We start from the raw sequence: 24,980 nt of genomic DNA, 5'->3' as shown, positions 1-24,980 counted from the left end.
AAAAAAAAAAAAAAAAAAAAAAAAAAAAAAAGGCTCTCTTCCCTTTAAAGATCAACAAAGCAACGCACGAGTTGAAGATGAAAAATATCCTTCCTCTCCTTCACCTTAGGCTTCTTATCACCATGTTCATCCTCTTCATCCTTCTTAGAGTCTCTGTCCTTCCGAGATTTAAAGTCTTTTCCTCGGCCAGGAGATAAGCTTTGAGGAAAAGGAACAAGAAAGGTCCACATCACTCTTACTTCAGCCCCTGGATGAGGTTCAAGTTAAGCCCCAAAAACAGAATGGAAGTTTCCCCATGACTCAACAAGACTGGCCCACGGTCATCTATCATGTCTTGAAACTCTCTTAGCAGGCATGGTCATTCTGCCAGCTCTGAAACCTAATTATGGCCCTGTCTTGGCCCCTTTCTACCCAAATCTCCTTTTGAGACTAATCTCCTTTGGGAAGTGGGACTTTACTACTGATGTCAAAAATATTTCCTCTAGGCCAGGCGCAGTGTCTCATGCCTGTAATCCCAGCACTTTGGGAGGCCAAGGCAGGTGGGTCACCTGAGGTCAGGAGTTCAAGACCAGCCTGGCCAACATGGCAAAACCCTGTCTCTGCTAAAAACACAAAAATTAGCCAGGTGTGGCTGTTTTAATTTTTTTTTTTTTTTGGAGACGCAGTGTCACTCTGTTGCCCCGGCTGGAGTGCAATGGTGTGATCTCGGCTCACTGCAACCTCTGCCTCCTGGGTTCAAGCAATTCTGCCTCAGCTTCCTGAGTAGCTGGGACTACAGGTGCATACCGCCACCACTGGCTAATTTTTTTTTTTTTTTTTTTTTTAGACGGAGTCTCGCTGTCGCCCAGGCTGGAGTGCAGTGGCGCAATCTCTGCTCACTGCAAGCTCTGTCACCTCCCAGGTTCACACCATTCTCCTGCCTCAGCCTCCCGAGAAGCTGGGACTACAGGCGCCCACCACCACGCCCAGCTAATTTTTTTTCGTATTTTTAGTAGAGACGGGGTTTCACCATGTTCTCCAGGATGGTGTCGCTCTCCTGACCTCGTGATCTGCCCACCTCGGCCTCATGGGATTACAGGCGTGAGCCACTGCGCCCGGTCTAATTTTTATAATTTTTAGTAGAGACGAGGGTTCACCATGTTGGTCAGGCTGGTCTCGAACTCTTGACCTCAGGTGATACATCCACCTCGGCCACCCAAAGTGCTAGGATTATAGGTGTGAGCCACGGTGCCCGTCCCTCCTTAACTCTTTCATACACAATGAATTTAGCCTACATGGCCACCCCACCACAAGCCAAGAAGATATTGTTATCTATATTCCCTCATCATTTTTCATTCCTATCAATCCCAACAATCTTTCCCCATACCTGCTCTAAGCTTAATCTACAAGAGAATTCAAACCACCACACTGAGCTTCTGTTAGAAGCATTCTGTCCTCTGCCTTGAATTCTAACCTATACTTTCAGGGCCTGATAAGAACTTTGTATACAGGCCAGGCACAGTGGCTCATGCCTGTAATCCCAGCATTTTGAGAGGCCGAGGTGGCCAGATCACCTAAGGTCAGGAGTTCGAGACCAGCCTGGCCAACAGGTGAAACCCCGTCTCTACTAAAAATACAAAAATTAGCCAGGTGTGGTGGCATGTGCCTGTAATCCCCACTACTTGGGGGGCTGAAGCAGCAGAATCACTTGAACCTAGGAGGTGGAGGTTGTAGTGAGATTGTACCACTGCACTCGGCCTGGGTGACAGAGAGAGATTCCGTCTCAAAAAAAAACAAAAGAGGCCGGGCGCGGTGGCTCATGCCTGTAATCCCAGCACTTTGCGAGGCCAAGGTGGGTGGATCACCTGTGGTCGGGAGTTTGAGACCAGCCTGGCCAACATGGAGAAACCCTGTCTCTACTAAAAATACAAAAATTAGTCAGGCACGGTGGCGCATGCCTGTATTCCCAGCTACTTGGGAGGCTGAGGCAGGAAAACTGTCTGAACCCAAGAGGCGGAGGTTGCAGTGAGCTGAGATCGTGCCATTGCACTCTAGCCTGGGCAACAGGACAAAAACTCCATCTCAAAAAAAAAAACAAAAACAAACCAAAATCTGGTGGCAGATGCCTGTAGTCCAGCTACTCAGGAGGCTGAGGTGGGTGGATCACCTAAGCCTGGGGAAGTCAAGGCTGCAGTAAGCTGTGATCACACCACTGCACTCCAGGCTGGCAAGAAAGTGAGACTCTGCTTTAAAAAAATGAATAAAATAAAAATAAATAAGATAAAGAGCTCTGTAATAACCACCAACAGAATCTGTTAAGAGAAATCTACTTTCATAAGAAGCTGAGTCAACTCAGGTACACAGAAGAAATGGGAGCATTCCCCTAAAGCCCCCTCATTCCTTCATGTACCTGGATCGTTTCCGGTCCTTGTCCCGTCTGTGTCCATCCTTGTCTCGATCTCGGTCCTTCTTATTCCGATCCCGCTCCTTATCTCGTTCTCGTTCTTTGTGCCGTCGTTCTCTGGAAGACCGCAAATTTAAGAATTCACTGGTATTTCCAAAGTATCTTGCTTCACTGCAGCCCTGAGAAAGTTCCTATACTCTCGTGCCAAAGTAATGTTTTACAAATTAGAGAATGTATCTCTCATGGAAATAACGAGGGAATTCTAAGAAGCTTCTATAGATCAGAGATGTACTGTTAAGTATTAATGGCAATGACAGGTCATTGACTATGTGTGAACAGATGAAACTTCCTTTTTTATTTTTTTGAGATGGAGTCTCGCTCTGTCGCCTAGACTGGAGTGCAGTGGTGCGATCTCGGCTCACTGCAGTCCCCGCCTCCCGGGTTCAAGGAATTGTCATGCCTCAGCCTCCCGAGTAGCTGGGAATACAGACATGCACCACCACACCTGGCTAATTTTTGTATTTTTAGAAGAGACGGGGTTTTGCCATGTTGGCCAGGCTGGTCTCAAACTCCTCACCTCAAGTAATCCACCCACCTCGGCCTCACAAAGTGCTGGGATTACAGGTATGAGCCACCGCACCCGGCCACAAATGAACCTTCCTTGACAACCCGGACCTTCATCTTACAAGTTCCCTCTCAACTTTTAAGAGTTGGGTCACTGAGGAAAACTGAAAACACCTGCAGGTCCAACTGGGATAGGAGTAGATTAATGTACAAAAAGTAGATGCCTAGCCGAGCACAGTGGCTCACGCCTGTAATCCCAGTACTTTGGGAGGCTGAGGTAGGTGGATCACCTGAGGTCAGGAGATCGAGATCAGCCTGACCAACGTGGAGAAACCCCGTGTCTACTAAAAATACAAAATTAGCCGGGTGTGGTGGGTGCCTATAATCCCAGCTATGTGGGAGGCTGAGGCAGGAGAATTGCTTGAACCCAGGAGGCAGAGGTTGTAGTGAGCCAAGATCGTGCCATTGCCCTCCAGCCTAGGCAACAAGAGTGAAACTCCATCTTAAAAAAAAAAAAAAGGCCGGGCGCAGTGGCTCACGCCTATAATTCCAGCACTTTGGGAGGCCAAGGTGGGCGGATCATGAGGTCAGGAGATCGGGACCATCCTGGCTAACACGGTGAAACTCCATCTCTACTAAAAATACAAAAATTAGCCAGGCGTGGTGGCGAGTACCTGTAGTCCCAGCAACTCGGGAGGCTGAGGCAGGAGAATGGTGAGCTGAGATCAAGCCACTGCACTCCAGCCTGGGCGACAGAGCGAGACTCCGTCTCAAAAAAAGAAAAAAAAAAGCCTAATACTGGAGGCATCAGAAGAACCAAGAAGGAAGAAATCTGAAATGTACTCTCCCTTCCCATGTAACAATACACAAAGTTACTTTACCTTTCTGCAGATTTGGAACGGGAACGAGAGCGAGAACGGCTGCCTCCTCGACGTCTATCTCTTGAACGATGCCGCTTTCTATCTTTAGATGGGGAAGACTTCCGGTCCCGGTCTCTATCCCGCTCTCTGTCAGGAGTCCGTGATCGCTTCCTTTCCTCCTTGGAAGGTGATGCATCACGGTCCTTTTTGTCAGCCAGCTCTCCTGCCATCTGTAATGAGTAGGAAGAGTACTTACAATGTACTAGGCAGTGCTCTAAATTGCTTATATATAATTCACTTACCCTCAAAACAACCCTATGAGGTGGATATATTAGTATGTCTACCGTACAAATGAGAAGACTGAAGCTCAGGTATATAAAGGAACTTGTCTGAGGGCAGACAGGTAGTGGCAGAGTTGCAGGCAGTCTGGCTCCACAGACCATTGTTACTCACTATACTATATTGTCTCCCTGTAATTCCTTTCAGGGTCTCACTCTGTCACCCAGGCTGGAGTGCAGTAGTGCAATCATAGGTCACTGCAGCTTCAACTTCCTGGGCTCAAGCCATCCTCCTGCCTCGCCTGGCTAATTTATTTTTTGTAGAGACAAGAGTCTCACTATGTTGCCCAGGCTGGTCTTAAATTCCTGACCTCAAGCAATCCTCCTGCCTCAGCCTCTAAAAGGCTGAGATTACAGGCGTGAGCCACAGTGCCTGGCCGATTCCTTTTTATATATTCATTTCTAGATATGTACAGTGAATATACCATATTTTTGCAAAAGAGTATTAAAAGAAGTGTTAGTGTATGAATAGTGTACCGCTCCTAGAAACATCCTACATTGCTTACTTTGAAGTTTATTAGATCTGCCAACCCACTAGGATCAGGCAGCACACATACATCTGAGAGAGACATTTCTCCAGCTCATAAAGAGAGCTCAATGGAGAAAAAAGTTTAACTTTGAGATCTGGATCAGATTATAATTAGCACCACAAGGAAAACCTGAATTTAAGTGGAGAAACACACTTTTACTCAGATTAAAAGAAATGTACCTCTAGTTATGCAATGGGAAAAATTTGGTGAAGGGTACACAGGACCTCTACACACATTTTTTAACTTCCTGTGAAACTATAATTATTTCAAAATATATATTTTTTAAATGCCCAAAACTAGAGGTTGCAGAAGTCCTGACTGACACTCCCTATTCAGATTTTCACAACCTTGGTCATCTGCATAACCCAGTTTTGTGAAAGGTTTCAGCAGGAATTTTTTCTGTCTCCCTCCTACCTGGGAGACACCGAACACCACTCCCACACTGTCAACTATTCTTTGGACTATGAAATCTAGTTCAGCCAGGAGCTAAAACTGCAGCAAGCCTGAATCTGCAACCACCTTATCATCATCCCAAAGACTTGGGATACATTTCTCACAACTTATTTTATCCCCAGATGGTTCAGCTCAAATAGTTCCTTAAGCTTTAGCTTACAAGTCCCCTTTCTCATGCCATTCCCCGCCATATATCCTTAAGGAAGATTGTATAAAGATAAGAAAAGAAAAATGAACAAGAAGCACTTTCAAAATGTGAGGACAACCCATTTGATCTCACAATCACCTGAGAAGTGACTGACTGTTCTGTATCAGTACATCATGCATATCACATAGAAATAGCTATGTCTTGGGCTGGGCGTGGTGGCTCACACCTGTAATCCCAGCACTTTGGGAGGCCGAGGCAGGCAGATCACGAGGTCAGGAGATCGAGACCATCCTGGCAAACATGGTGAAACCCCGTCTCTACTAAAAATACAAAAGTTAGCTGGGTGTGGTGGTGCATGCCTGTAGTCCCAGCTACTCAGGAGGCTGAGGCAGGAGAATCGCTTGAACCTGGGAGGCGGAGACTGCAGTGACCTGAGATCACGCCACTGCACCCCAGCCTGGGAAACAGGGCAAAACCCTGTTTCAAAAAAAAAGAACACTTGTAGCCCTAAGAAAATAATCCCAAAGGAGGGCTATTTTCTCTGTACAGCATCCTGGATATCATTCATTCTTTCAACAAATATTCACCGATCACCTACAAGGTACCAGAAATTGTTGTAGGTAACGGAGACAAAGCAGTAAAGAAAACAAAGTCTCCTACTTCATAAAGCGTAAATTCTAGTGTAGCAGAAAGGATTTTAAATAGTAATGAATGCTAATGAAGAGAATAAAAGAATGATATGATTGGTAAGGGTATGAACAACAGATAGATGGCTCAGGGTAGAAGTTTTAGTTGACATTTAAGCTGAGACTTGAATGATGGGAAAGAAGGCCATGAAAAGATCAGGGTAAAAAACCCTTATTAGATAGAAGAGATGTGAGTACTAGGAAACTGGGGCAGGAACTAGCTTAGCATGTTTGTCAGGTTTGTTTTTTGTTGTTGTTGTTGTTGTTGTTGAGACAGGGTCTCACCCTCTCACTCAGGATGGAGGGCAGGGCACAATCATGGCACACTGCAGCCTTGACTTCCCAGGCTCAAGAGATCCTCCTGCCTCAACCTCCCAAGCAGTTGGGACTATAGGCGCATGCCACCACACCCGACTAATTTTTTTTTTTTGAGACAGAGTCTTGCTCTGTCGCCCACCCTGGAGTGCAATGGCATGATCTCAGCTCACTGCAACCTCCACCTCCCAGGTTCAAGTGATTCTCCTGCCTCAGTCTCCCAAGTAGTTGGGATTACAGGCACGTGCCACCACGCCTGGCTAATTTTTGTATTTTTAGTAGAGGCGGAGTTTCACCATGTTGGCCAGGCTGGTCTCAAACTCCTGACCTCAGGTGATCCACCCTGAGTGCCCAAAGTGCTGAGATTACAAGCATGAGCCACCATGCCCGGCCCCAACTAATTTTTAAAATTTTTATTAGAGACAAGGTCTCAATTTGTTGTCCAGGCTAGTCTTGAACTCCTGGGCTCAAGGGATCCTTCTGCCTCAGCCTCCCAAAGTGCTGGTATTACAGGTGTGAGCCCAACTGCACGTTTGTCAATTAAAAACATTTGTGTGGCCAGGCCTGGTGGCTCATGCCTGTAGTACCAGCACCTTGGGAGGCCAAGGCGGGAGGATCACTTGAGCTCAGGTGTTCAAGACCAGCCAGGATAGTATAGTAAGACTTCCCGTCTATTTTGAAAAATAAAATTTTACATTTATAAAAATCAGCCGGAGGCTGGGTGCAGTGGCTCACGCCTGTAATCTCAGCACTTTGGGAGGCTGAGGTAGGTGGATTATGAGGTCAGGAGTTTGAGACCAGCCTGGCCAACAGGGTGAAACCCCATCTCTACTAAAAATACAAAAATTAGCCAGGCATAGCGTCGGGCATCTGTAATCCCAGGTACTCGGAAGGCTGAGGCAGAACTGCTTGAACCCAGGAGGTGGGGGTTGTTTTGAGCCAAGATAGCGCCACTGCACTCCAGCCTGGGTGACAGAGCAAGACTCCCTCTGTCTCGAGGAAAAAAAAAAAATCAGCCAGGTGTGGTGGTTCACACCTGTAATCCTAGCACTTTGGGAGAGGCTGAGGGTGGGTGGACTGCTTGAGTTCAAAAGTGTTCAAGAGCTCATAGGCAGAGGCCTGGGAGGAAAATAAAGGAAAATATCATCCGGGAACATGGCTTGTACCCCCAGGAGCCAATACTACCTATGGGGCCCATGCTCCTTTGCTCCTGCCTGGGGAGGATTACCTGAGCCCAGGCTGAGGTGGGAAGACTTCTTGAGCCTGGTAAGCACTGATGCAGGGGGAATACTGATTCAAGATGAGTTCAGTGAGCTGGGCAGGAGTCAGATAACGAAAATGTGTTACAGGTCAGAGTAAACTGGATTTTAACTGCAATGGGGATCTTAGAAGAGCTTTAAACAGGAAGCAATCTAATACTTTGGTGACTTGCAAGAAAATATATAGCAGAGAGGCACAGTGAAAACAAAACCACTGAGAGTGCTATTATGGTACTCCAGGCAAGAGATGGCAGTGGCTTGTTCTAGGAAGGTGGCAATGGAGATGGAAAGAAGTAGGCAGCGTCAGAGCGTATTTTGGATGCAAAGCTGACAGGACTTACTGAAGGGAGATACGGAAAGAAGAGACACAAAGATAGCTCCTAAATTTATAGTTTCAGCAACCTAATAGTTTGCAGTGCCATAGCAAACGAACTGGAAAAGACTAGGGAAGGAATAGATTTAAGAAGAAATCAAACATTTCATTTTGGCCAGGTTAAGTGTGAGATGTCAATAAGGCAACCAAGTGGAGATTCCCAGAAGGCAAGTAGAAATGCAAATCTGGAACTTAGGGAAGAGGGTCTGTAGACAAAAACCTGAGTCACCAATACACAGATAGCTTTTAAAGCCATGGGACACTAAATGATATTACCTAAGTAGGCAGCATAGTGAAAGAAAAAAATAGAGAAGCTCCAGGATTGAGCTCTGGAACACCTTTAACAGGAGTTAGCCACGGGATGAACCACAGAAAAAGAATGGAAAAAACCAGCAGCCAGTGAGAAACGACAAAGAAAACTATGGCAACGAAGAAGCCGAAAACATGTTTCAAGGTGGGAGGGGTCAACGTTATCAAGTACCAGCGAAGTGGAGAGGGAATAAGGGACAGAGAAGCAACCACTGAATTTGGAAAAATGGAGATTACTGGTGACCTTGACAAGAGCTGTTTCAGTGGCATTGAGGGAATGGAAGCCCAAGTGGAATGAGTTTGGAAGAGAATGAAAAATGAGGAGATAGTAAATATAGGCAACTTTTATCACAGGTTCTATTATCACAAGGGCCAAATAACCAGGCTGACTCTGGCCATGCTTCCCAGCAGCCTTACTCTCAAACCTCCAGATCTTCAGGTCCTCAGTTCTTGCAGGGCAGGGGCACATTCTTTTTTTTTCATTCAATGACGTATTTACCAAGCATCTACTGTATGCAAGGCACAGTGCTAGGTGCTGTGTGAGTCACAAAAATAAATTCTGTTCACAGCAAGTTTTTAGAACAACAGGTGTTATCAGGCCGGACGCGGTGGCTCACGCCTGTAATCCTAACACTTTAAGAGGCCGGGCCGAGGCAGGTGGAATGCCTGACCTCAGGAGTTCGAGACCAGCCTGGGGAACATGGTGAAACCCCATCTCTACTAAAAATACAAAAAATTAGCTGGGCGTGACGACGTGCGCCTGTAATCCCAGCTACTTGGGAGGCTGAGACAGGAGAATCGCTTGAACCCGGGAGGCGGAGGTTGCAGTGAGCAGAGATCGCGCCATTGCACTCCAGCCTGGGCGACAGAGCGAGACTCCGTCTCAAAAAAAAAAAAAAGAACAATAGTGGGTATGAGACACATACCAAGAAGAGTATCAAGGCTCAGATGTAGTAATACAGGTGTTCAAAGGCGTTTCCTTTCACTTGTAAAAGGTGATGTGGAAGGCTTGGTAGAGGAAATGACGCTTGAGCCTTTAAGTATAAGTAGAATTTGAAGATATGTAATTAAGGACGCGGAAAAGAAGTCATTCCCGGCAAAAGAAATAATAGAGGCGGAGCAGAGGCGGGAAAATATGGACCGATTGCGAGAGAAAAGCCTGAGTTCCAGTTTGCCTGCAGTAAAGGCTACTTGAAGCATGAGAGAATAAGGTCAGACTGGGGGTATCAGAGGCGCTGTGCCCATGGGCAGAGTCCTGGGAGGAAAATATCGTGCAGGGACGTGGCCTGTGCTCGGAGGAGCCAACACTACCCCTGGGGCCTGCGCCCCTTCACTCATGCCCGCCCGAGCTTCCCGGATTCATGCCCCTTTTCTGAGGCGTTCTTTCCCGCCTCATCCAGGAGGCAGGGGCCACCGCTGTGCCCCGACTCTCGCCCTCTCTGTAAGCTCGTGGGAACCGCCTCCACCGCCCGGGACTCACCACCCTGAGTCTGAACCGCCCAACGCGGCCTCAACGTCGCGGAGCCGTCGCCATCTTTCCCGTTTCCTGGTCGCGGCGATGAACCCCCCCCCCGGCCGCAAGGCAAGCTGGGAAGGCGAGTTCCTGGGGCTGGGCGAACAGGCCGACACTGAGGCCCAGGAACTACCAATCCCAGAATGCACGGCTAGAGCGCCGGCCCCAGGCTGCGGGGTCTGCCGGGTCGGCCGGGTCTGCCGGGTCTGCCGGGCAATGTGGTTTGCCAGACGTTAGCGTCCGGGAAGGAAGAGTTTTTCGCGAATAGGCTTCCGGCATTAGGTTGTCCCGCCGAGCATCCTTCTTGGAACTGGCCGGTCTTCCTAGAAACTACAGTCGATGACAATCGTTGCCCGTGGCTTACAGTGGAGGAATTTAAGGGCATCCTGAGATATCTATAGCACGTAATTATAGCTAACAACTGTAGTAACAACAAATATCATTCGTGGAAAAGCGGTTTTTATAACAATTCTGTGAGAATGGGGCTAGTCCCATTTTACAGTTGGACAAACTAAAGATTAGGTTACAGGAGTAGGTTCACAAGGAGGGTGATGCAATTCTCCATTGTGTGTGGAACTATCCCAGGCTTAGGAGGACCTTTTAGCAACCTTGGCCCCTGCAGCCGGGTGAATGCCGTAACAACCCCCAGTTATTGTTACAGTTCCAAATGAGCCCACACAATGGACTCTAAAGTCCTCCCGGAAGGATGGTATCTCCTGGGCTCTAGCACCTGTTTTCTCAACATTCCAGATAGAACCCTGGTTTCCTCAATTTTTTTGCCCTTTGGAATGTGACCAATTGTTGAACTGTCTTGGTATTTTTGCTTCTTTCTTCCCCCAGATTCCCCTACTTTCAGTCTTCCACTGAGTTTTGTTGTTGTTGTTTTAACCCCAAATCGTAAGTTAACTTTGTGTTTCTCTTTGGTCTTACGGGTTCATAACTCTTTCCCTCAAAACAAAACAAAACACTGCAATTGCGGCAACGGTTTAGATAACCGGAAGTATCTTGGACCTCCCTTCCCATTTTGCCAGCAGCAGGTTTGTTGCTTGAATTCCACATGGCTGTAGGTCTGGCTTTTCTCTCCGAATATGCCTTAAGCTCTCAAGCAAAGCCTCAGGATAGACCCAAGTAATCCTAAAGCCCTGAGCATCATGCACAATGGCCCGAAGTAACCCTTGGAGACACACACTTCTCTTAGAATCTGCAGCCTTTCACCTCCCTGCTTCTACTCCAGAGAGAACGGAAGGGAAAGAAGAGAGCTGAGATCTGCTAGGTGTAAGTCACCACGAAAGCACGAGAGGGCGCTCGACTCACAGATTCACAGATTCAACTAAGAATCAGACCAACCATGGTAGGCCAGAATCTTCAAAAACTGCAGCCACTTTTTGTTGAGAATCTTCTAAGTGCCCAACTCTGGGCTGGACACTTAACCTACCTTATTTGTTTTACTTAGTTCTCATAGCAGTATGAGATGAGTGCTATCTCCATTTTACTGCTAAGGAGATTGCGGCCCAGAAAGAGTAATTATGCCTTCAAAGGCCACATAGTTAAAAGAATGGGCCAGGTGAGGTGGCTCACGCTTGTATCTCAGCACTGAACCAAAATTCAGGTTCATTTAACTTCAGAGTCCATTACCTTTCCCCATTTTCAGACTGCCATCTTAACTCTCTTTAAAGATGAGTAAATTGAGCTCCTGGAGGGTGATAAAGCTTGTCCCAGTTCGTAGTGGCAGAGTTCCTCTAGTACTTGTGCACACCTCTCATGACACATGTAGGGCTTCAAGGATACTTGTTATTTGTCTTGCCCCACTAGTTTTCTCACAAATGTGCATCTTTGTTTTCTTATTTGTTTGTATTTTTATTTTATTTATTTATTTTTGAGATGGAGTCTCGCTCTGTCACCAGGCTGGAGTGCAGTGGTGCAATCTCGGCTCACTGCAATCTCCAACTCCCTGGTCCAAGCGATTCTCCTGCCTCAACCTCCCAAGTAGCTGGGATTACAGGCATGTGCCACCACGCCCAGCTAATTTTTGTATTTTCAGTAGGGAAGGGGTTTCATCATGTTGGCCAGGATGGTCTCGATCTCCTGACCTCGTGATGCACCTGCCTCGGCCTCCCAAAGTGCTGGGATTACAGGCGTGAGCCACTGTGCCCAGCTTATTTACTCATTTATTTTTGAGACAGGATTTCACTTTGTTGCCCAGTTTGAAGTGGAGTGGCACAAACAGCTCACTGCAGCCCTGACTTGGGCTCAAGCGATCCTCCTGCCTCATCCTCCCAAGTACCTGGGACCACAGGTGCACCCCATCACACCTGGCTAATCGTTTTATTTTCTGTAGAGACAGGGTCTTGCAATGTTGTCCAGTCTGACCTCAAACTCCTGGCCTCAAGCAATCCACCCGGCTCATCCTTCCAAAGTGCTGGAACTACAGGCATCAGTCACCGCACCCAAACCATCATCTTTGGAGATGGAGACAGAGGAATGGTGTTCTAGTAAGAACCATAACTGGAGATAACTATTTAGGTACAACATGCCTACCAGTAAAGGGTCCATAGGATTTTGGTTAACAGTGAGATCTGGTTTGAATCTTGGCTCAATTACTTACCAGTACTGTGATCTTGTGCAAATTATATGGCATCTCTGGCTTTTCTCTTTCCTCATTTACAAAACAGAGATAGTAGCACTTTCCTCACAGGACAGGACAGCAGAGCAGGTTAGAGTGCATGATGTACAGCCAGATTGCCTGGATTTGTATCCATGTTCAGCCACTTTCTAGCTGTGTGACCTTGTGCACATTACCTAATCTCTCTGAACCTCGGTCTTCTTTTTCTGTAAAATGAAGTAGATAGTGGCCGGGCGCCGTGGCTCTCGCCTGTAATCCCAGCACTTTGGGAGGCTGAGGTGGGTGGATCACCTGAGGTCGGGAGTTCGAAACCAGCCTGACCAACATGGAGAAACCTCATCTCTACTTAAAAAAAAAAAAAAAAAAAAAAAAAAAAAAGAATTAGCCAGGCGTGGTGGTGCATGCCTGTAATTCCAGCTACTTGGGAGGCTGAGGCAGGAGAATCACTTGAACCCAGGAGGCAGAGGTCGTGGTGAGCCAAGATCGTGCCATTGTACTCCAGCCAGGGTGAAACTCTGTCTAAAAAAAAAATAGCACCTCATAGGCTCATAGGGTTATCACAGGAATAAATAATGTAGAAAGAACTCATAAGTGGGGCCAGGCACCGTGGCTTATGCCTGTAATCCCAAAACTTTGGGAGGCCGAAGCAGGAGGATCACTTGAGCCCAGAAGTTTGAGACCAGCCTGGACAACATGGTGAAACCCCATCTCTACAAAAAATAGACTACTGTGGTACTCCTGTAGTCCTACCTACCCAGGAGGGTGAGATAGGAGGATCAGTTGAACCAGGAGGGTGAGGTTGCAGTGAGCAGTAGTCACGCCACTGTACTCCAGCATGGGTGACAGAGTGAGACCCTGTCTCAAAAAAAAAAAAAAAAAAAAAACTCATAAATGCCCCTGACCCATAGTAAACATTGAACAAATGTTAGCTCTTATCATTTATGAGGCTAAACATGATCATATAAAGCCCTCAACACAGTGCACAGTGCTGAACACTCATTAAGTACATGCTAACTTTATTTATTTATTTATTTAGAGACGGAGTCTCCCTCTTTTGCCCAGGCTGGAGTGCAGTGGCGCCATCTCAGCTCACTGCACTTTGCCTCCTGGGTTTAAGCAATTCTCCTGCCTCAGCTCACAGGCACATGCCACCATGCCCAGCTAATTTTTTGCATTTTAGTAGAGATGGGGTTTCACCGTGTTAGCCAGGATGGTCTCGATCTCCTGACCTTGTGATCCACCCGCCTCACCCTTCCAAAGTGCTGGGATTATGGGCCTGAGCCACTGCGCCCGACCTAGTACATGTTAACTTTATTTCTAGCACTAGCACTACACTATGGCACTTGGAAAACAAGAGCTATAAGTCACTGAGAAAGGAAGAGTTAAGGTCCCTGAGCTGCCATCAGTAGGCATCAGAATTGGAAGGTCATGAAGGCAAATGTCACCTCTCCTTGAACTCAGAGGAGACCAGAATCCCAGGAGCCTCCCCCAGCTTTGGCTTAGTCTGTCCACCTATGTGGGGTGGGATCTCAGCAGTATGGATTCTCTACTGATTATTTCATCAAACCTTTTTCTCTCCTCTAGACTCTCCAGGGCAGTGGTTCTCAACCAGAATTTTTCCACAGGGATCATTTAGCAATGTCTGGAGACATTTTTGGGTGTGATAGCTGGAGAGTGGGGGTACTGTCTTCTAGCATCCACTAGATGTCAGGGACACTGCTAAACATCTTGGGCTGCATAGGACAGTCCCTCACAACAAAGCATTATCCAGTTCAAAATGTCAATAGTTCCAGGGTTGAGAACCCCTGTACCCCTGCTCTAGGGCTAAGGAACCCTTCCTTGGTTTAGCAGGTCTTGGGCGGGTCTAGGGTAGGGGGATGGGGGAGTAGAGAAGCTCCTTCTTGGAGGAGCTGGGGAATGGTAGCGGCAGCCCCTCTGCAACCCACAGAAAGGGCCCCAGGACAGCTTTTCTCTCATTATCATCAATCAAAGGGCTCAGCACAGTGGCTCATGCCCGTAATCCCAGCTCTTAGGGAGGCAGAGATGTGAGAATAGCTTGAACCCAGGAGTTCAAGACCTGCCTGAGCAATATAGGGAGACCCCGTGCTCCACGAAAAGGAAAAAAAAAAAAAAAAAGACACACACAAAATACCAATTGTAACAACTAAAGAAAACAGAAAAAAATACGGAGCCAAACTCTTTATATGTATTATATTTTTCATTAATAAATAGGTTTTCTTCATTAAACACAGAACATGTAACAGATTGAAACACTCCCCCCTCCCCCCAATTCCAAAGACAAGAGTCTATAAAACAAATGCCAGCTGTACTGCCCTAAGGGCAGAAAAAGTCTGGTGACCCCCACCCAGCCCTGCCCCTGCAGCACCACCACCCCACACTCTGCAAGAGAAGGGGGTCTGGGGCTTCTCCCTTGGACCCTGGGGACTTAGGTGAGAAGCATGTGAATGTATGATGTCACCTCTCCATGAGGCATGGGCTATGCAAAGATGAGGTTTCCTTCTCATTGGCTCTGACCAGCTCCTGCACTTCCGATTGCATTTACGAAGCACCTGGGCTAAAACCCCAAGGGAGCTGCCACTCGGCTTCCCCACTCTGTTCAACTGCTGCCTCCTTAGAGGGGAAGGGAAGGGCTCTGGGACCCCTCCCATCCCCTGGCCTGCATGGAAACGCTGTGTGGAAGAGGCATGATGCTGAAGGTGAGGCTGCTGTAGGCCCCCAAGCCCAGGAGGCCAGCATGCCCCCCGTCCCCCACAGCTTTCCTTCCTCTGGAGCGGGGGAGGGGGGGCACTGGGATAGCCGCCCCCTCCACAACCTAGTGCCTAGCTTGGGGTATGATGGTTCTATCTCAGCATCAGGTCCTCATGCCGGGCCTGGCTCCTTCCTCGCCCCATTCCTGTCTCCTTCCAAGCCCTCACCGTGGCCATCTGAAAAATTCATGTCCAGTATCCTAAATTGTCTCATCCTCCCTCTCCCCGTGCCTCTGCACCCCAAGGGAGGAAGTAGGGGGTTGTCTCCCCCCTCCAATTTCCACTTCACATAATGGAACAGCTTTTGGCCTTTTCCTTCTTGAAGGTAGAAGAGATGAGTTCAGAGCGACTGGGGAGGTGGAGCAGTCGTTTGGAGAGGCTTCGGACAGGGCTCTTCTGGGGTAGTGGGCTAGGCTTGTTCAGACACACCATGGATGCCATCCGAAAGATGCTGTGGATGCTCTTTTCTGAGGTGAAAGCCGAACCTTCCAGGTAGATTTCTGCACCCAGCTGCTTGGCTATTGCACAACCCTGCAGGAGGGGGTGAGGGCATTAATGCAGTGGGCCACAATGGCTCTGGGACGCTGCCTCTTGTGTGTCACTCCCCAGGGCCACTCCAGAGGGGACCCAGCTGCCAATCTCCAAATACCACCCTCTGCCAATTATTCGATTGTCTTGTCTTTTTTTTTTTTTTTGGCATACACCCTGTCTGATGATGCCTCTTTTTCTTAAGACGATGCGTGACTGCACATTATAAATCACCTGGAATACTCTTAAAACTATACTGATGCCGGCCGGGTGCGGTGGCTCAAGCCTGTAATCCCAGCACTTTGGGAGGCCGAGACGGGCGGATCACGAGGTCAGGAGATCGAGACCATCCTGGCTAACACGGTGAAACCCCGTCTCTACTAAAATACAAAAAACTAGCCGGGCGAGGTGGCGGGCGCCTGTAGTCCCAGCGACTCCGGAGGCTGAGGCAGGAGAATGGTGTAAACCCGGGAGGCGGAGCTTGCAGTGAGCTGAGATCTGGCCACTGCACTCCAGCCTGGGAGACAGAGCCAGACTCCGTCTCAAAAAACAAACAAACAAACAAACAAAAACTATATTGATGCCAAACTACATCAGAATTTCTGGGGATAGCTGGGGCAGTGGCTAGTGCCTCTAATCCCAGCTACTCAGGAGGCTGTGGTAGGAGGATCACTTAAGGAGGCCAGGAGTTCAAGACCAGCCTAGGCGACCAGGCGCGGTGGCTCATACCCATAATCCCAGCACTTTGGGGTTACAAAATAAATATCAAAATAAAATAATAAAATAATAACAACTTTTAAAAAATGTTTAAACATTTGCTGGAAGTGGGCCCAAAACTACAGTCTCAAATACTAGGGAGGATCCCTTGAGACCAGGAGTTCTACCCTGCAGTGAGCTAGGATCATACCATTGCACTTCATTCTGGGTGACAGAGTAAGACTCTGTCTCTGGGAGAAAAAAAAAGGAAAAGGAAAAAAAAATTCTGGGTATAGAGCCAAGGCATTAGTATTCTTTTTCTTTTTTCTTTTTTGAGACAGAGTCTTGCTCTGTGCCCAGGCTGAAGTGCAGTGGCACAATCTTAGCTCACTGCAAGCTCCGCCTTCTGGGTTCACGCCATTCTCCTGTCTCAGCCTCCTGAGTAGCTGGGACTACAGGCGCCCACCACCACGCCCGGCTAATTTTTTGTATTTTTGGTAGAGACGGGGTTTCACCGTGTTACAACAGGATGGTCTCGATCTCCTGACCTTGTTATCCACCCGCCTCAGCCTCCCAAAGTGCTGGGATTACAGGCGTGAGCCACCGCACCCAGCCAGCATTAGTATTCTTAAGAGGTCGCCAGGTCAGGTGCAGTGGAGGCCAAGGCAGGTGGATCACCTGAGGTCAGGAGTTCGAGACCAGCCTGGCCAACATGGTGAAACCCCATCTCTACTAAAAATAACAAAAATTAGCCGGGTGTGTTGGCAGACACCTGTAATCCCAGCTACTTGGGAGGCTGAGGCAGGAGAATCGCTTGAACCCAGGAGGCAAAGGTTGCAGTGAGCTGAGATCGCACCACTGCACTCCAGCGTGGGTGACAAGAGCAAAACTCTGTCCCCCAATGCTATGCTCTCATGCACATAAGAAATTATCAAGGGGTCTTATCAAAAATGCAGATTCCAGGCCAGGTGTGGTGACTCACACCTGTAATCCCAGCACTTTGGGAGGCCAAGGTGGGAGAATCACTTGATGTCAGGAGTTCAAGAACAACCTGGGAAACATAATGAGACCTTGTCTCTACAAAAAATGTTAAAGATTAGCTAGCCATGGGGCCCGTACCTATAGTTCCAGCTACTAGGGAGACAAGAGGGAGGATCACTTGAGTCTGGGAGGCCAAGGCTGCATAAACAACTATTACGCAACTGCATTCCAGCCTAGGCAGATCACTTCTTTTTTTTCTTGAAACAGAGTCTCACTCTGTCACCCAGGGATTACAGGTGTGCACCACCATCCCTGGCTAATTTTTTGTATTTTTTGTAGAGACGGGGTTTCACCATGTTGACCAGGCTGGTCTTGAACTCCTGACCTCAAGCGATCCACCTGCCTCGGTCTCCCAAAGTGCTGGGATTACAGGCGTGAGCTACCACACCTGGCTCTTTTTTTTTCTTTTTTTTTTCCTTGAGACAGAGTCTTTCATTCTGTCACCCAGGCTGGAGTGCAGTGGCACATTCTCAGCTAACTGCAACCTCCATCTCCCACGTTCAAGCGATTCTCCTGCTTCAGCCTCCCAAGTAGCTGGGATTACAGGTGCATGCCACCACAACCTGCTAATTTTGGTATTTTTAGTAGAGACAGTGTTTTGCCATGTTGGCCAGGCTAGTCCTGAATTCCTGAGCTCAAGTGATCCATCGGCCTCAGCCTCCCAAAGTGCTGGGATTATAGGCGTGAGCCACCGTGCACAGTGCCCCTCCTCCTTTATTGTTTTTTTTTTTTTTTTTTGAGACAGGGTCTCTTTTTTTTGTGTGGGTGAAATTCTAATGAACACCTCTAATGATTCTAACGCAGGTGGTCAGAATACAGTCTTAGAAATGTGGGCACACACAGGAATAACTCGCCTGCTAACTGACAGCATACATCTGGGTAAGCAGGTACCCACCACCTCTCTCCAGGTGAATCATTTGCTAATTATTATAGCAGTTGTCTCTTGCCATAGTGGAAGAGTTTGAGCCAGGGCCATATTTCAAGCTGTCTGCCTCTAGCCTTCCTCACTTCACCCTACAACACGCATTTGCACGTGCACATACCTGCTCATACGAGATGGGCGCCTGCTTCTGGTGGGACAGCTCCATCAGAGTACTCAGGTCTGTTCGCAGGTCTGTCTTGCAGCCAATGAGCAAAACGCGGGTACTGGGACAATAATCTAGGATTTCTGTCCTCCACTGAGGGGTCGAGCAGGAAGAAGGGAAGGAGAAGGAGGAAGGGAGGAGAGTTAGTGGTAGACAGATACCAGGAGAAGCTTGGCTGGCAACATCACACACATCACCTCGCTTATCACCAGCCCAGTCCTCCCTCTGAGTCACAGCATCGCCACTGCACTAATTACATCATCTTCCTGCCCATGAGGCCTTTGGGGCCCCCAGAGTGCTGACCCAGGAGCCTGTTCCCCCAGTCTATGGCCCAGTCACCAGAGAGAGCACAAGGGCAATTCTCCTCCCACTCTCTGCCAAGCATACAGAGCATGGATCTGCCCCCTCACCCCAAAGGGCCTCACAAGTCCAGAATGCCAGGGGGAAGCCAACCAGTCTCTTCCCAAGGGGAGAACGTGATCCCAGCATCTTCTATACTATACTAGATACACAAGGTTTCCTAGGACTCCTCAGCATTGGCGGATCTGCCCAGACCCAAGCATTTCATACCAGCAGCTCAGCTCAGACCTGCCTAGCTTGCCCATTCTCAGTGGGACTGGGACCAGGATATATAGAAGCTGCCTCCAAAGATCCCATGCATGACCCTCATACCATATCACTTAAAGGTTCTCTGACTCTCTGTCCTCTGCTTCCTGAGTCTTCAACACCACCCTCCCCTGTGGGGCCTCTGGCAAGGCAGCATGGGATAACAAAAAGGGTGGGAGGCAGCGGAGTAAGCAGACCCAAGTTCCAGTCCCAGAGCTGTAGCTAATGGTGTGGCCTTGGGCAAATCTCTTCCTTCCCGGGCTTCCGTTTCTTGATGTTATACAAGAGGGCATTCATGACAAGGTCCCCACGATTCCTTCTTGATCCTCAAGCTGAGTTAGAGATTGGAGAGTTGATCTAGTCTTACCTTCTTGAGTGCGCTGTCCACTGTCTCTGGACGGCTGATGTCAAAACATAGTAATACTGCATCCGAGTCGCTGTAGCAGAGTGGACGGACATTATCGTAGTAGGGAGATCCTGGTGTAGGCCAGAAAGAGTTGATGGCGAGCCATGGTGCTTTCCTTCCCCAATAGGCCTAAGCCCCAAAGCCCTGGGAATACCACCCATGATCCCTGAGGATCCACCCATCTCCGAGGGGGAATGTGCTATGGCTGGAAGCTTGGGACCTGACCGTCTGCCAGAAGGTCATGCAAGAATATCATCCCCCTTGGTCCAGAAAAAGGGAAAGAAGGCAAAATAAAGTGGGTGGAGTATAATTTGGCCCTGTCTGGGTCTCCTACAGCAGCTTAATTGGACATCTACTAGTTTTCTGAGTCCCAGAAGATGCTTCCAGCCCGGCAGAGAGACAGCGCTTATTTCAGGGTTCCTCTCTTCTAGAGCCTGCCTGCTGCCCAATTTCGCTCCCCTCTGCTCCAGGGTCTCCCCAGTGAAGAGACAAACCTGCCTGTTACGTAACCTGGCTGCTGCTTTGCCATGGGGTCAGAACTTTAGGAGGCTAGCAGGGGAGGGAAAGAATCAAGGGTTCAGTGCCCCACTTCTCCACCCACCCAGATCGGCTTACACTGAAAAGGGCAAAAGGAAAGCTGTACCCCCTGACCCCCGCACATCTCAGAAAGGCAGTCTCAAAGACAGCAGCACCGATGGCTGGGGATTTAGAGGCTAGAGCAAGAGTCCTTCGTTGGGGGGGAAACAGGTAATGCAGACCCAGGTGGTCCCATATGAGAGAATGCTAGGGGCTGAGCCTACCCCCTCCACCCTGGGGAAGGAGCAGTAGCGGATTTGGAACCCAGACAATCCGTGCTCAGAATAGCAAGCAGCCCCTCTCCCTGCACCGCAATCGCCATGGAAACTGGGGGGAATCCAAGCTGGTGGGGGGATGTTGATCATTAAAAAAAAGGAATACAGGGGAGTTGGGATAGCTGCCTGCTCCTTTAGCAAGCCTCCCCCATCCCCTTCTGAGGTGGGGTCTTACCACTGCAGCACTGAGGAGCCGAAGCACTGCAGCATTGGGGAAGGGGGAGGGGAGGAGGCCTCCATTTTGGCTCCAAGCAATCCCCCTCCCTTAAGACCAGCAAGTGAATAATGGGAACAGGGTCAACCCTGACCCCAACATTGGGAAACCCTATCCCACACACCATGGCCACTTCTTCCTTCCTTATGGGAACCTAATCTGAAAGAGGGAGTTTGAGAATAACTGATAGCCTTTATCCTTTCGGAAATTGGGGGTTGGAGGTGTGACACAGGGAATAGAGACTACACTTGCTGATTTTCCATGATCTGGTTTGGGATTTGAGGGCTGCATTCTGACTGTGGAAGGAGGGAGGAGGTAGGGGGAGGGGGTTTGGGCAGTGGTAGTGAAAAGAGATGAGCTGCAGTAAGATTCTGGGAAGATTGGAAGGTGGGAGGGTACAGCAGATGAACAACCAAAAAATTATACATCATGCAGTCAAACTGCATTCTAGTCCGATCTAGCCAGCATAGCACAGCCCAGGAGAACCAGAACCCAGCCTCCCAAGCCCTGAAACTGCAACAGGGGAAAAGCACACCAGGTTGGGGAATTTTTTTGGGGGGAGGAAAGGCTCATTGTCTGTCTAACCATCCCCTAGCCCCAGGCTTTTCAGACCTCAGAACTGGAGCATGGGAACAACGACTGTTGGAGGAGCAGGACAGCATATTTATTATGTAGCAGGAAACACCCAGTGATTTATGGTCCCTTTTAAAACTCAGCCTGAATATGCATTTTTGGGGAGGGGTAGATTTTATTTTCTTTCTCCTATTCCCGGCTTTTACTCCTTTATTATGACTCTGAGTCAGTCTTTTGAAAAAGATATGGGGTAAAGAGATAATGGGAAGGGGTCAGAATTAAGGCAAAGGATAGCCTAGCACTAAGGGCTTGGGGCTGAGAGGCTGGAAAAACATTGTTTCTACATTCTAGAGGGACAGGGCATCTTCTACCTCACCCCAGTAGAGGGAAAACAGTCAGAGCCAACCTCCCCTCTGCCCTGCCGGCCACTATTCACAACTGACTATGCCCTATATTAAGCCATCTCCCCCACCCTCCAAAACATCGATGATGCATCGCTTCATCCCCGAGCTGCAGCAGTGTGACGAGTGGGGCTGAGCTGCGGCAGGAGGACAACAGTGGCCCAAGATGGAATGCAGGAGACGAAACTGAGTCTGAGCAATCTTTCCCCAAAGCAGACTTGTCTCCGCGCCCCAACCACACTGCCTCCAGCAGCACTGCCTCTTGCCTCTTATTTGGCTTTGCTCTGGGGAAGTAAAAAGTGTGTGTGTGTGTGTGTGTGTGTGTGTGTGTGTGTGCGCGCGCGCGCGCCCACGCATTGGGTGGCAGGGAAGGAAAAGGAGAAGTCCTGTTTTACTGCCCTCCCACCCCAGGAATATTCATGGATCCCTTCACCTCATCATCCCAGCCCTCTAAAGGGTGGAACTAGACCCAGGGAAGAGAGTGGTTCCTGGGCTTCACCTACTCTGTACCCTTGGACCATGCAACTGAGTCGACCAACTGTCACCCTTCCCCATAACTAATGAGTCTTCAGATTCTCTTCTTTCACTTCTCCCCACCAAAGGGGAAAACAATTTCTAGAAGACGGCAGCTACACAGCAGACCAGTGGGGGTGGGAAAGGGGCATTTGGAGTCTAATTCTTACCTGAGGTATCCCAGAGACTAAGCTCCACCCTCTGCTCCTCTGTCTCCAAACAGGCTGTGTAATTTTCGAACACGGTGGGCACATAGGTCTGTGAAAGGAGAGGAAACATTCACCCCGGGCACCCCTACCCTCAGATCCCCTGGTTAGTGCTGGCTACACACGCACTCACCAGAGAGACAGTAAAGTCACAGGAGACAAGAAACCAGAGGAGATGCCTGGGTCAGGAGGGAAGGGACTGTGGAGGACCGGGCACTTTGCTCTGTGACAGTGAGAAATGTGAATGACACCCCCCACCACCACCACCGCACCAGGGGTAATCCCCTCATATCCTAGACGATCAGCAACACACACACACACACAGATTCCTCCCATCCCCAGATTTGTGTTTCCCAGTTTGAGAGAGCCACAGGCCAAAACCAATCCTAGCTCATCTCCTCTCAAACCCCTCCAGTATGGTGAACAGAGGGCTGCAGAAGCCTGCCTGGAGGCACTGGCATAGAGCCTCTGAGGAGCAGGTGAGCGGATAGGCAGGGATTACGTCAAGAAGAAACCCCAGACTCTCAAATGCCTCCAGTGCCCTCTCCTGAGAGCAGACTCCAGGGACGCAGGAAGGTGGAGGGGATCTGATGGGACCTTTGGGTGAAGAGATGAGGAGGAGCCAGCGGGGCGGCAGAAGTGGAACAGGTCTCAGGGGAAGCTAAGGCAGGGCAGTCCTCCAGCCAAAAAGCAGCGGAGGATGGGAAAGGCTCAGAAAGCGGCTGAGGATGGGCTGGGGCTGGGGGAGCCACGTCTCCTGGGCAGGTGGAAATCTACCCCAAGTCGGGCTGGCAGGGAGAAAAGCCGGCCACCGGGCGGGCGGGCAGCTCACCTCCGGATAGCAATCCTTCGCTAACACTTGTAACATCGCGGTCTTCCCACACTGCACGTCCCCGACCAGAACGAGCTTACATCTGGCCACGACTGGCTGGGGGGCCCGTCTCTCTTTCATGGTTGCAGTGTCCGCGGGACTTGAATTTCGATTCAGAAGGGAGGGTTGCGCCAGGTGCGTCTCAGCACAACAATCCGGCTGGATTCCCTGCCTCTCTCCAACTGAGGAGGAGGCAGGCACAGCTGCCTTTTATTTCTCTGGCTGAGCCAATCACAAGAGGAGGCGGACTCTGTTACGCCCAATCCCTGAGGTGGGATTCCCTCCAGCAGCCAATGGATCTGAGGATCTGAGTCAGCGCCCCCTTCCTCCCTTCCCTTTCTCTTAAAGCTGCACCGTTGCTTCCCCCAGAAAGGGGATGCCCACGTTGTTTTGCATTTGTATTAGGAAGGGGAAAGGGTACTAGAAGCAAAATGAAATGATCTGGAGTGTCTACCAATAAGTGTCAAAAAAACAAACTAGCTATGGAAGCAGGAAGTGAGGTCAGGCTGGAGTTGCAGGGACTGTCCCGGGTGGGTTAGAAGAGCAGGACCTGTGTGTGTGTGTTGGAGGAGTGAGGGGTGGGGGAGGTGGCTCAGAGCTTCTCTGACATTTTTTTCTTTTTTTTTTTCCTTACATATTTTGTTTTAAGTAGAGACAGGGGTCTCACCATGTTGCCCAGGCTGGTCTTGAACCTCTGGGCTCAAGCAATCCGCCTGTCTCAGCTTCCCAAAGTGCTGGGACTACAGACATGAGCCACAGCACCTGGCCTGATGTCTGACTTTTTGTTTTTTCTAACTCCCATCCAAACCAGTTCTTGCTTCCCCTTATTTCCCCTCCCAATATCAGCTCCTGCTGTACCTCTTTTATTTTTATTTTTATTTGTGTGTTTATTTATTCATTCATTTTGAGACGGAGTATCCCTCTTGTTGCCCAGGCTGGAGTGCAATGGCGCAATCTCAGCTCACTGCAACCTCCACCTCCCTAGTTGAAGCAATTCTCCTGCCTCAGCCTCCTGAGGAGCTGGGATTACAGGCACCCACCTCGATGCCCTGCTAATTTGTGTATTTTTGGTAGAGAGGGGGTTTCTTCATGTTGGTCAGGCTGGTCTCAAGCTCCCGACCTCAGGTTATCCACCCGCCTTGGCCTGCCAAAGTGGTGGGATTATAGGCGTGAGTCAGCATGCCTGCCCGGCCACTGCCCCCTTTAAAGCCTTCTCTTCTTCAAGAATCACCTTCACCACCAAAAAGAGAGAGAGAGAGAGAGAGAGCTTTCTAGAGTCGTCCAGAAAAAACTACACAGCACCTGACCCAGTGACGGATAGAGAGAAATGAGGGACTCTGGCAAGTGGAGATGGGAGAGAGGAAGAAGACAAAGCAAACATACTCACTGTTTGGCCAGACAGCCTCTCACCCATGCCTAGCAGGAGCTGCTTAGGGGTGTTTGTTTGTGGCCTAGGCTCAGCTTCCTGGATGAATCAGGCACAGGTCCAGTTCCATGTTAACGCCCACTGAAACTGACACACTAATTGTGTCACCTGGTTAAAGTTCAGACTGGACCCAGGATTTTGGGATTAGAAGCTGGAGGACAATCTAAGGTTGAGATGAACTACAGAACTTTTTTTTTTTTTTTTTTTGAGATGGAGTCTCACTCTGTTACCAAGGCTGGAGTGCAGTGGCTCAATCTCAGCTCACTGCAACCTCTGCCTCCCAGGTTCAAGCAATTCTCCTGTCTCAGCCTCCTGAGTAGCTGAGACTACAAGCGCGCATCACCATGCCTGGCTAATTTTTGTATTTTCAGTAGAGACAGGGTTTCACCATATTGGTCAGGCTGGTCTCGAACTCCTGACCTTAGGTGATCCACCCACCTC

General features: G+C 49.1%; 2 protein-coding genes across 2 annotated transcripts in view; both read right to left on the bottom strand.

Moving 5' to 3' along the window:
• The window catches only part of DDX23 (DEAD-box helicase 23), a 20,574-nt gene extending 10,764 nt beyond the window's left edge, over nt 1-9,810 (bottom strand). The window contains exons 1-4 of the mRNA XM_017894712.1: nt 9,699-9,810; nt 3,829-4,037; nt 2,390-2,500; nt 65-198 (exon numbers count right to left, since the gene is read on the bottom strand). Of these exons, the coding sequence (XP_017750201.1) occupies nt 65-198; nt 2,390-2,500; nt 3,829-4,037 (454 nt within the window). The 5' untranslated portion in view covers nt 9,699-9,810. The remainder of the gene's footprint in view (nt 1-64; nt 199-2,389; nt 2,501-3,828; nt 4,038-9,698) is intronic.
• Nucleotides 9,811-14,551: 4,741 nt separating this feature from the next.
• RND1 (Rho family GTPase 1) lies at nt 14,552-23,291 on the bottom strand. Its single transcript, XM_017894772.1, has 5 exons — nt 23,075-23,291; nt 22,207-22,294; nt 19,446-19,555; nt 18,431-18,565; nt 14,552-15,653 (listed from the first exon to the last, which is right to left on the bottom strand). Exons 1-5 carry the CDS (start codon nt 23,192-23,194, stop codon nt 15,408-15,410), a joined length of 699 nt encoding a protein of 232 aa, XP_017750261.1. The 5' UTR covers nt 23,195-23,291; the 3' UTR covers nt 14,552-15,407.
• Between the last annotated feature and the right edge of the window lie 1,689 nt (nt 23,292-24,980).

Source organism: Rhinopithecus bieti, unplaced genomic scaffold (assembly GCF_001698545.2).
Source record: "Rhinopithecus bieti isolate Rb0 unplaced genomic scaffold, ASM169854v2 scaffold_24390, whole genome shotgun sequence".
Lineage (NCBI taxonomy): Eukaryota > Metazoa > Chordata > Mammalia > Primates > Cercopithecidae > Rhinopithecus > Rhinopithecus bieti.
The sequence above is the reverse complement of the archived record's forward strand: the minus strand, read 5'-3'. Positions and strand labels throughout refer to the sequence as shown.